We start from the raw sequence: 12,310 nt of genomic DNA, 5'->3' as shown, positions 1-12,310 counted from the left end.
GCAGCCATATATTCTCATGCCATAACACTGACTCCACCATGTCTGACAGATGAAGTGGTGTGCTTTGTCACCTCGCAGTTTCAGACATGCAGATTTTCAGTAAGGTCAACAAGTTGTTGGACAATGACAGACCTTTTAAAATTTCCCCTCTCTGCACGATATATAATTAAAAAACAAAGCAAACAAAAAAAAAACAACCGAGATGTGATTGAAGTCCATACCACAGGCTATACCCAGGGACAGTCTATATTGTGTACCTTTAGGACCAATTGTCCTAAAACTCGGTCACCTATAACACCTTAAAGTTTCTGGCTTTGATCCTCAACCCGTTGGTAGGCAACTCTAAACATTACATCCAGAACAGTTAGTTTCGGTCATTGTGCAAGGGTACTGTTTATTCATGTTACAGCAACTCATGAGTGAATGAACATGGTGCAATAAAAGTACTTTTAAAAGTAAATTTTTCCAAACTCTTACATGTACTTAAATTTACTGGAGTAGGGTTAGGGGTTGCCACTTCAGCATGCAGTGAAATTCTATACTCTTGCTAATAACCTACTAATTTTATTCAGGCGTGTTGCAACAGGGACACATGGAAAAGTTTCCGGACACCGGTCCTCGAGGACTGGAGTTTGAGACCCCTGCTCTAGTCTAACCTCCCTGGTACCTGTCCTAGCCTGTGTAACACAGACTTCCTCCCACCCGTAGGGTTGCAGCAATATCTAATGCGTGCATCACCTTTTGCCCTTAAATGGTGTCAAATTTGTAAGGAAAATGTGAGTTGAGCACCAGAGTTGAGTATGTGGGTTGCGGCCATGAAAAATTTGCCAATAACAAACAGTTTATTTTGCTATTGACACTTGTTGGGTGTCATTTATAGAATTCTGAAAAAACAAGCCACATCCACAATTTAAGATTTTATTCTTTTAACAAATAGGGGCGTCAATAACATGTGGAAGAACAATACGCAGCCACAACAGCCTGGTATCTCAGCCTCATGCTGGTCACCAGGTTGGCCACATACTGCAACTCAGCCAGTGTGTGACCAAGTGCTGTGTTGGTCACTCTGTTAAATGGGGTTGTGTCCTTGTTTTATTTTGTTACATTTTTGGAAGAACCAAACTGCAGGTTCAGAGAGTGTTTCATTTTGCAACAACAGTATGTGATCAACTACTTATTCCAAGACAAAACCAAGTTCCCAAAGGATGTACTAAAATATATTCTGTAGATACCATCCAAGATGTTGGGTCTAAATACCCCCTTTACGAAGTTCTACCAGAGTACTGCACTCAAGCTTGTATCTTTTTCCGACTTCTACAAGTTCATTTTTTTTGTGATTAATATTTTATTGTGCTTTTAGAACACTACAGTCCACTGCAGAGACAGGTTACATCACATAAAAAAAAAAACATCAGCATAGCAGCAGAACAGTAGAGAATACAAAACCAAAATGAGGGGGGACAAACAAAGCAAGAGAAACAAAAAAACAACAACAAACAAACCAAAAAAAACAAAAACAAAAACAACAACAAAAAAGAAACAAAAACAGCCAGCCTTTGACTATGTGGGTCTCACTGCATGCCACACTCTGACATCCCTGAGAGTGCTTTGTCAGAATTCCAATGTCTGTCCCACTCTAAGTTCTAGTCTGATCCTTTTATTCTGGACAGATATGGATCCCACTTCAGATGGAAACTCTCCACTTTGTTCAGAAGCCTGTATGAGAGTTGTTCTAGTGCAGCGAGTCTCCCTAGTTGAATATGCCATACAGAGACAGGTGGGGTGGAAGGGGCCTTCCACTGGGAGATAATGAGTTTACGCCCCAGCATCAATGCAGTCTGTACCCACTCAGCAGCTTTAGGCGGAGCATATTTAAGGAGTGATGGGTCCCCCAAAACAAATATAGTCTTGGTGAAAAAGGAATATCCCATCGTATGGTTGATTTGATAAAGTCATGTATCTCAGTCCAAAAGATTTGGGTTTTAGGAAAGGGCCAAATCATATGGGTCAATGTGCCCACCCCAGTCTAACATCTCCAGCATTCAGGGGACTGCATGAGGTTTGTCCTATACAGTCTATGTGGCGACCAGTAAATTCAGTGTAGTAATATGAATTGGATTAGTCTCGTTCTAAGTTCCCTGGACACCTTTTTACTATTCTGCAAAATTGTAGTCCATTCCTGATCTGTAAAAACCACATCAAGGTCAGATTCCCAAGCTAACCGGAGGGTGGGTAGCCCTTTACTCGTGCCCTTAACAAGCACTGAGTAATATTTAGAGACTTCACGACCTCCCCCAAAGATTTATTTTGATGTAGCTGAGATATTCAATAGTTGGAGGTGGTGTGGAGGAGGAACCAAAGGTTTTCAGCAATAAGTGCCGGAGCTGCAGGTACCTCCAAAACTGACTCTGTGGCAACTGAAACTGTTCTTTAAGGTCGTTGAAGGACTTGAGAGTTCTCCCCTGATTAGAGATGGGTATTGATAAGATTTTCACGATTCCGATTCCATTTTCGATTCTGTTTAACGATTCGATTCTTTATTCTTTTTAAAAAAAGAGAACACTAAGGTCGCTTAGCTTAGAACTTTGTTTTATATCTTCTCTTTGAACAAGATAGAAATTTAGGAGTAACATGGCCTTACAAACCCAACAGTGAGATCTTAAGAGATCCACAGCCTACGGCTCTTCAATGGGTCACAGGGTCCCCAGGAAAAAAAATTGTAAATGTAAAATAATATAATAAATATAAAGTGTAACATAAATTATTCTGTAGCAATTACACAAGAATATCCAGTAATGTCCCTGCCTACAATTAATCACATTCACTTACCGAAAATCGGGGCCATATGCTGTGGCAAATGGGTGCAAGCCTTTGACCACAAACTTAGTCACTGCTAATATGCTAATATGCACTGTTAGTTGATTATTTACCTGCCGCATTAACGGGAGAGGATGGGCAAACATTACCGCTGCTTCTGGGTTGAGATTCACGAGTCCGGAGCGGAATTAAAAACACGACATTCATTTAAGGTTATCACGTGTTTTGTGAGCAAATGCTTTTGCATATTCGTAGTGTTTCCTCCCTTAAATGAAATATCTACTTTTCAAGTATTGCAAGTCGCCCTGTTGTCATCCATTCTCGTAAAGTATAAACAAACTTTTGAGCGTTTGAGCCGCTTAGGCGCCGTGTTTCCTGCCAGGTAAATGAAGCTCCGCAACATGGTGACGTCATTCGGGGCGACTGGAATCGATAAGGGAATCGTTTGCAAAAATGGCAAACAATTCCAAGGAATTGAAACAGTGGAAACCGGTTCTCAACAAGAGCCGGTTTTCGATACCCATCCCTACCCCTGATACAGGTCTCCGAGAACAAGTATCCCTCTCTGGACCCACAGTCTCCAGAAAAATGGAATACAAGTTCATTTTTAGATAAAATTAAAATTTAACCTCAAGGCCCAAACACAGTCATTTTAACCTGTTTTCCTACCATCAAAATATTTATAAATACATTACACAGCACATTTCGACACCCAGACTGTTGAATGCTTTTATTTTCAAACTTTTCAATCCAGGAAAGCCAAATGGAAAATACAAAGTATAGATTTTATTTGAACAACAGAGTCTGCGTCTAACTAATCAAAAGGTTTTTAACCCATGAAGCAGTTCAGCAAACATGTAACGCAGCAAAAATACACTAAAGGTAGAAAAGTGTTTTAAATAATTAATTAATGACGGAAGACTCACTCTAGTTTACCTGAGTTAATTTATTTAAATTCAGCAAGCAAGGGAAAAAAATTCACTGTGGTGTGAACATAAACCAAAAAGCCAACAAATGGTGTCCACAACCTGAAAAATGGCGCCATCTTGTGGCCTCTATCTGTCCCCGTAATTCCTTCAAAGCTTTGTGAATAAAACTGTCCCCGCTGACAGTTTTGTTCACCTGCAGAACGTTGAGCGGCTTCAGTCGATGACGTCACACGAGAGTCAGAACGCAAAACTAGCAAGGAAACCTATAACGTTCATCTCTGCATCATTATATTTGGATGTAATTGGTGGAGAAATATCAGTTAACACTTAGCAGCGTTCCTCACAGCATTCACTTGGCTTACTCTACATTTACATCGTGTTTTTAAAAAGCTTGCTAAAACGTTTTCAGACAATTTTAAACGACTTTCGACAGTCTGAAAGTTTTAAACCAGTCAGCTTAAAAGTTGGACAACTGTACCGACCAGTTTCCTTCAGACTGTTTTCATAAATCAAATGGAGACAGGAGACGGAGAGCATAACGACCCCATTCGAAGTAAGAGCGTGATTTCTCTTTTCAGTTTTCAGATGGATTATCTGACAGTTTGTTAGGGTTGCAATTGCAATTCGCCCGATGATCCGCTGGCTGCAAGTCGGTCTTTCACGTGGTGTCTTGACTGAAGAAAGCCTCGTTGTTTTGAGTCAAGTGATTCTTCAAGTGTCGCAAGATGAAATTGACGACAATCTTTCTAACAATGAAGAAGAGGCTGATATTCTTGCAGGAGGAATTGAAATTAATCCACCTCAGGAAGAAGAAGGACCCTGGGAAAATATCATAGCAGAGATCCCAGCAGAAGAAATTGAATTAAACCTGGCCCAGCAAGCAGTAGATCCGATAGTGGAAGAAATGAGATGGTTCTGGGAAGACGAAGGGTCTGATAGTGACAACGAAAGTGTCCCTGAAAATGACAATGATGACAGTGACCCTGATAACAGTGACAATGATGACAGTGACCCTGATAACAGTGACAATGAAGACTCAGACAGTGGACAGGCTGCCCCTGTGTTATTGCCCCCCAGCCCAGTACCGGGGGGTTCCAGGAGGAGACCAAGAGAAGAGGAGGACGATGAAGAGGAAGATGGGAGAGACAGAAAACATTTCAAATGCTGAATTTTGCTGCTGGACACTCAGCATTGCACCCCATCTTCCAATCCCATTGTCCGTCTTGTAACTCCTAAGAGACTGAATCTTGGCTGGCCTCCTCTGACCCACTGATTTAATTCCCTGCCACCAGGGACCTTTTTACCCGTGGCACAATATGATTGTGCATACAAATGGATTAGCTTTTCAATACTACCCAAGAACGAGGACGGCTCACACTGGAGCCGACACTGAACTCATCAGTGTCAATCAAACTCATCAGCAACCAGCTTCAGGTATGTTGCTTTGACTGATCATTATACCTTACAGTGATATCACCTATGATTGTAATAACTTGTTTCAGACTGATTCACTGTTTATTAGAATATAATATACATTCTGTTTCTTTCTCCAGAGGAGCTTGCATCTGATAAAAGCAGCAAGGACAAATCCAGGAAACAAATGGTTAGACGGAAAGAGTGAAAGGGTACACCGTGCACAAAGTTTTGAACCTCATTACAGCGCCAGTTTAAGATGGGGTTTTGGTCCACTGATCTGGTCTGGATTCTGCTGACTTCAATGAAGGGATAGATCCTTGCCATGAAATGCAGGAATGTATTCATAAAATATAGTTTGAGTTAGAGTTAATGGCACCAAATGTGATTTAATAGAATGAATGAAAAACTGATGTGTGTATTAAAAACATTGAATATTAAACTGCAAATCTGTCCTCAGTAGTTTTCCTCTGACACCGATGCATAAACTCTACCGGTCAACTCCGTCCCAGTGGTACCCCAGTGGAATATTGAACCATTTTGGAGCTGGAGCTGGGCCTTTATATCGAGGTATATTGTGGGAGTAGAAGTGTGTTTCCCTAGATCAGGGGTGTCCAACTCCAGGCCTCAAGGACCGGCACTCGAGGCCTAGAGTTGCCTACACCATCCCTGAGCATCTAGAGCAGGGGTGTCAACACACTTGAGTCAGATGATTAGTTCATTCCCAGGCCTCTGGAGAACTTCAAGACATGTTGGAGAGGTAATTTAGCCATTTGAATCAGCTATGTTGGATCAAGGACACATCTAAAACCTGCAGGACACCGGCACTCGAGGCCTGGAGTTGCCTATCCTGACATAAACCAAACAGCCAACAAATGGTATCCACTACCTCAGGGGTGCCCAATCCCGGTCCTCGAGAGCTGCCGTCCTGTAGCTTTTAGATGCATCCCTACCCCAACACAGCTGAATCAAATGGTTTGATTACCTCTTCAGCATGCCATCGTGTTTGGCAAAGGCCTGATAACAAGCCATTCATTTGATTCAGCTGTGTTGGAGTAGGGATGCATCTAAAAGCTGCAGGATAGTAGCTCTCGAGGACTGGGATTGGGCACCCCTGCACTACCTGAACAAACGCGCCATCTTGTGGCCTCTTTCTGTCACTATATCTCCTTCAAAGCTTTGAAGTCTGATTTAGGAAAAAGCCCAATTTTATCTGCTTTGCTTTGGTGTAGAAAGCAATGAAACATTTTCCAAAGTCATGCCCTTTAATTCAGAAAAGCGCATTACAAACATAAAGTTACTAAAAATGTGACTCAGAAAATTCACAAAAAATAGAAACAAACAAACAAAGCCCCAACATAACAATAACAGGATCGCCAAATGTATACTGCAGTTGAAGCACAGTACTGAACACCAATAAATAGTATCAATAAATAAATAGTAACAGCTTAGAATAACAGTGGCAAAACAGATCAAGCAGAAAGGTTCTGTTCTGTTTATTTTAAATCACTACAGTATGAAGCAGAGCTCACATTACCTGGAAGGGCGTTGCAGAAAAGTGGAGCATAAAATTCAAATGTAACTTCTGTATGTTTAGTCTTGACTCTTGGAGCAGAAAGTAAACCTTTTGCAAGTGATCTGAGAACAGTTCAGGGTAGCAGCTATTGTTAAGAGATTGGTGGTTGAAAGAGGAGTTAAAGAAGCCATGTATGTCCACTGTGAGCGACCATTTTTTAATAGAGGCAGTGGTTTACGACACCGTCTGCCATCTATAATCCAGTTTTGATATCCCTTCCCAGACGCCTTAACGCCCACTCACATCCTGGGCCATCTGACCTCAGGAAATCACATGATAGGGTGGGGCTAGGTTTCACAATGAGCTCACCCGAAACCTTGGCTGATTGTGACCTACACCCATTTTCACACCTTGGCTCATGTGATTAGGTAGAGGATCATTAGGGGGTCCATTGTCCCTCTCGGTGGGTTACTCCCACAGATCTTAAATCTGGGACTCTCCACCATTGGACCCTAGAACTGAAGAAGCTTCTCGGATGAGAGGTGAAACGTCTTCGAGGAACTTAAAGAAGTCCAGACGCTTTTCTTTCCAAGCTCCTTAGAGTAAAAAGACAAGCTTCTTATGAATCCTTAGCTTTTTCTTTTAGGAGTCTTTAAAGACACCACTTGAGGTTTTTTTCTCTTTTTAAATCATGCCAAGACATGACCCCTTTAAATCATTATTTAGTGTCAAGATGAAGGTAAGACTGATTTTATAATTAGAACCCCCCCCCCCCCCCCCCCCCCCCCCCCACACACACACACACACACACATGTTCCATTTTCTTCATCTCAAACTCTATCTCAGTCCAGTGAGCTCTGACTTCACAGTAAATTAGAATCAGGTTTTAAGTTGTATCTTTATTGAAAACACAGGAAACAAATGCAGCATCTTCCAAAGTAATATTTACAATAATATTAATATTTACCCAGAGTACAGTTGTGTTTATGCATACAAATAGCAAATCGCTAAATATTTATGTTGAACCATATCTGAGTCATCATTATTACCGGAAACATTCCAATATTGTTTCAGTGCTTCTTGGAAGAAAAGATTAGACAGAGAGAGACGGTTACATCTGTGCAGCATGTTGTTCAGCGTTTTTTATGCAAGGGGTGTTTGTGGACGTAGACAAAAAGCAGAGATGGGTTAGATGTGTGTGCTCGTGCACTAGCCTGTATGTTTTCTGTAAAATAGCTTTCTTAGCTGTGTGTATGATAGAAGAAAAGCAGCAGGTAGACCATCCATGACCAGGAGTTCTTCAGAAGCAGGCTTACAGCTGAGCAGCTGAGAATATTATCTGCCAAAGAAGAAAAGTGGGTTCACACAGACCTCTTAATATTTGTCTTCCCCTCATGCCCACTGCTTCAGATCCACCCATACATGCGCACTTGCCAGTACACTTACCCTTCTGAACAGTGATGTTTTCACCCTGCCCAGATATTTTGCACAGGAAGGTGGTGTTGTCTGAGAGTTTATCTCTGAAGTCGGACAGCGTCATTCTGTAGCCGACGGGCTCCAGCTCCTCCACTCTGCTTTTGTCTTTGAACAAGTTATTTGCTGATTCACCGGACACATTGGTGTTAATGGTCTCCTGCCTGGGTCCGATAGACCACGAGAACTGATAGGTGTTGATTTTATTAGGCTTGGGCTCGATCAGACAGTCTACTCTCAGTTCCTCATCATCTTCCACGCACACGGTCATACGCTTAGATTTTACTGGAATGAGCATCACTGGGACAAAAAACACAAAATTACATACTTTGTGAAGCAGTTTCAAACCTAAGCATTCAAGTGCTTTTTTCCCTCCTCGACAGTAATATTTCCTAAAAATGTTTCTCACCTCCCAACACTCCACATACAAATAGAGACTTAAGCATGTTGAAAAAGTCCCATCCACCTTTAAACAAAAAAAAAGAAGAAAGAGGAAACCTGAGGACAAAGAAAGAAAGAGCAACACATAAATTGTAAACAAGCTTGCAGTGACGCATCAAATTGTATTATGATCTCTGTGGGTTGGGCTCTCTGGGTACATATGAGGTCAGGTTGGGTGAGGTCATAACAATATTTCTAGTATGGATTTTGATTTAAAAAACAAAAACAAAACAAGGTTAAAATGCTCTGTCCTCTGCCTACATCCACAACTTGATCCACCTGTGGCAAAATCTAATGATGATGCAGAATAAAAAGAGGATGACACGGTTCTGGTTTTCCCTTGTTTGTTTAGCTAAACTGTTTCTCATGCCTTTCCAATTACATTGAAACACTTCATATTTATCATTATCACAAGCATTATCATTTTAATCTTAAAGGTTAAAGCCTGTTTATCTCTGCTCGCAGCTTTTGCCTCCTATCATAATCTGGGTATTTCCACAGTCTTGCTCATCTAGTACCATCCAGTGACCCAGTCCTCACATATAGTCCCTGAAGGTGCAGATGAACATCTTCTTGGGGTCTTACCTCCTGCCAAGGCTGAATGATGCAGCAGCTTCTTCCTGCGTGGTCTCGTCTGGCTGTGGAGCTGCAGGAGGTCACCTCAATGTGCTGCACCGCAAAGCCCGACAAGTCTGAGAAGAGATGGAGCAGCACAGAAATGTGGAGGGAGAGTGGGAGGGATGATGGTTGAAGAGAGAGTGCTGATTCGTCTTTCTCCTCTGCAGTGCCTGACGAAGGACATCAGTGGGCAGGCTGTCTATGCATGGAAAGGAAAAACTCAGTCATCATTTTTACCAGCACAGTGTGAGGACAGTGAGTCTCCTCCTCTGGTCATCTCACTTTTCTCGTACATTCTGAGTCCTCTCCTCCTAATTTGTCCTTCATTTTGTTATCTTGTACTCTCTGTCTGATTTACTCTTCTGCAACATTAATGACTTTCAACATGATGAATAATTCTTTTAATGCGTTTTATGTAACAAGAATATGACTATAACCTTACTGTACTGATCAGAGGTATGACACAAATTATTTTGCAGTATAGAGAGAACACACACACACACACACACACACACACACACACACACACACACACACACACACACACACACACAGGCTAGAAATTTCTAGCACCAGTTACAGTGACTCAGGGTCTCCATCCAGAGGCCAATTCAAGGAATTGCACAGACTGATGCAGATTTTATACAGTGCGCTTCTAACGTGACTGTGCTGGGTTTCCTGTATATGGACTGATATAGAGACTGATTTGTGAAGGGCCCTGCTGGGCACGCTATATTAAATTGCCACAAAGTAGCTACAAAGAAATGTAAAACAACTGATATTAGACACATAATGTCATACAAAACACTGGCAAAACACACAAAACAACAAAGAAAAGAGTAAAAATGATCCAAATGAAACAAAAAGTGATAAAAGTGGGACAAAAAATAGGTGCAAATGACCACAAAGCTACAAAGATTTGTTACAGATGCAGAATAACCGAAGTGAGACAAAAACTGTGATGCAAAATGAGCAGAGATGGAAAGCAATTAAAAGCAAGTAACAAAGTAACTACGAAGACATCAAACTAATATTAGAGTACAAAAATAAGTTTAAAGAGATGTAAAATGATCCCAAGGTTACACAAAACGTGAACAAATACACAATGTGAAACATAACTCTTTAAGTGTGGGTGTCCTCAGTCGTTTACATGTTGGTTCCCATGTTCATTTAATCATCTGTGTACATATCAAATATCAAAAGTACTGTGTAAAAATGACAATATGGAAACCATCTGCATCATCCACAGTCTGATATTCAGAGAGTAAAAACATAAGGAAACTTCTAATCAAACTTCTAATATGAACATTTTTTTTTCGATACTTTTTTACTCTCTTCGCCTGTTTTCATGATCACATGGGATTGTGCAGTTCCCAGGCTGTAAGAACACATCTGGACAGGTTGCTTGTTGCTCAGATGATAACACTGGCAGATTATTAAAATTCATACTATAGCTATAGTCCACTTACAGCTGCATGAGCTGAAAGCATTGACCTCACAGGACAGTGCTGCCTCTTTCCCTTAAATTTTCAATTGCATTCTCAGTCTTGCTTCCTTATATGCTGTAATGTTGTAGATTCAATTTCGGGTGCCTTTCTGGAGCTGCCCTCTGCAGCAGTCACCCTGGACATACAGGCAAGGGTTTAATACTTCATTTTGTAATCATTTCACCGTGATGCAGACTCGTTCATACAATTAATGTTATCATTAAATAAAATTTGTTAAAATTAGTTTATGTCATTTTCTATAATGCAGGGATGGGTATTTCAGCATATTCACATATGACAGGAAACTATTGAGTCATTTAGTCTTTCACATTCTCGCCATGAATTACTAGGATTTAAAGCAGTTTATTTTTTGATCTTGTCTGATATAATGCTGTGCAAAACTCTTAAGCCACCCATCATTTATTTATTATTGCACAGTTTTAAAAAACTTCTTGAAGGACATTCAAAACTTCTTTGGATATTTGGTTCCTTTTGTCTTCTTCTCTGTCAAGATGATCCCACAAACTCTAGGAGTACTTTTGTACATGGATAATTCCACCAATTTTGACATGATATCCAACACTACATCCAGACTCAAACAATGACAGAGTCTCCACTATGCTTTACAGATGGCTGCAGACATTCACTGTTGTACCTCCCTCCTGACCTCCTCAGTAACTGATGATGATTTAAACTGAGAGTTTCAAATTTGGATTAATCACTCAATAAGACCTGCTACCACTGATTTTCAGATAAGTCCTTGTGGAACTTAGCACACCTGTTTTTTCTCCCTGTTTCCCTTCTTTAAGAATGATTTCTTGACAGTTGCCTTAAGATCATTTCTGACGAGGCTTCAGTGAACAGAAAATGGATCTGCTTAAGGCCCAGATGCATCCAATTTGTAAGGACACGTTGCATGTTGAGATGTACCAAGTTTTTGGCTAATAGCTCGTCTAAATTTATTGATGTGAAAATACAATTTTGTGTCTGTTAAACTATGATATCTTGGCATTTTTTTGTAGACTTGACTAAAGAAATGAGAAACAAATGATGTGTTTTTGACAGACAGTTAGTAACAAAATGCATAAAGTTGGTTCTTTGCTAAGTTGCCTGTTATGTGTGGACACAACGCTGGTTCATCCCCTGAGTTAGGTGCTTTTGTATGGTTGAACGATTCATTGTACAGTACACGGACTGGATTAAAATGGGTGAAAAAGAAGAAAGACTTTAGAAGAAGTCTGCCTTCTTAAAATATAAATATATATTTATATACATACAGGAAAATATAAAGTAAAATAAAGAGACAGCACAAATCAGTTGGAACATTTTTTTCCTGCAAAACCTAGGCTCCATTATTATTAACTGATTGCTTAATTCAAAAGGTAGCATACAGTATAGACTACAAATGTAACTGTGGCTGTATCAATGTGTGCGGTTTCAGCTCACTGTTAAAGGAGGGTTGGCAGGGGTAAGTCCCCCCGGACCACAATTGCTGAAGCTCTGCTTCTGTCCGAGCGCTTAATTGCGTCAACTGAGAGTGCTCATTTAAAATAGGATGTACACACTAACAGTTTACGCTGCTCAGCCCTCACACAGTGGCAGATATCTGTCAGGCG

At 40.7% G+C, this 12,310-nt stretch overlaps 1 protein-coding gene across 2 annotated transcripts; it reads right to left on the bottom strand.

The window, feature by feature from the left end:
- Positions 1-7,653: 7,653 nt before the first annotated feature.
- Positions 7,654-9,271, bottom strand: LOC146660598 (uncharacterized). 2 transcript variants are annotated; one of them, XM_085419600.1, is made up of 4 exons: positions 9,175-9,271; positions 8,558-8,614; positions 8,122-8,448; positions 7,654-8,014 (listed from the first exon to the last, which is right to left on the bottom strand). In XM_085419600.1, the coding sequence occupies exons 2-4, from the start codon at positions 8,592-8,594 to the stop codon at positions 7,917-7,919; spliced, it is 462 nt and encodes a 153-aa protein (XP_085275726.1). In that variant the 5' UTR covers positions 8,595-8,614; positions 9,175-9,271; the 3' UTR covers positions 7,654-7,916. The 2 variants fall into 2 exon arrangements, with proteins under 2 accessions (XP_085275726.1, XP_085275725.1); XM_085419599.1 differs by having other exon boundaries at positions 8,558-8,646; positions 9,175-9,262.
- Positions 9,272-12,310: the final 3,039 nt, after the last annotated feature.

This window comes from Rhamphochromis longiceps, linkage group LG10 (assembly GCF_057381845.1).
Source record: "Rhamphochromis longiceps isolate RC_006_pf linkage group LG10, R_longiceps_female_GT1.1, whole genome shotgun sequence".
NCBI lineage: Eukaryota > Metazoa > Chordata > Actinopteri > Cichliformes > Cichlidae > Rhamphochromis > Rhamphochromis longiceps.
This window is presented reverse-complemented; position numbering and strand designations above follow the sequence as displayed.

Bases quoted from the DNA above. Each gene is read 5' to 3' on its own strand.
- LOC146660598 (XM_085419600.1), bottom strand. From the start codon at position 8,594: ATGCTTAAGTCTCTATTTGTATGTGGAGTGTTGGGAG. The intron at 8,449-8,557 runs GTGAGAAACATT...TTTTTGTCCCAG, and splicing joins TGTATGTGGAGTGTTGGGAG to TGATGCTCATTCCAGTAAAA. The intron at 8,015-8,121 runs GTAAGTGTACTG...CTTCTTTGGCAG, and splicing joins AAACATCACTGTTCAGAAGG to ATAATATTCTCAGCTGCTCA.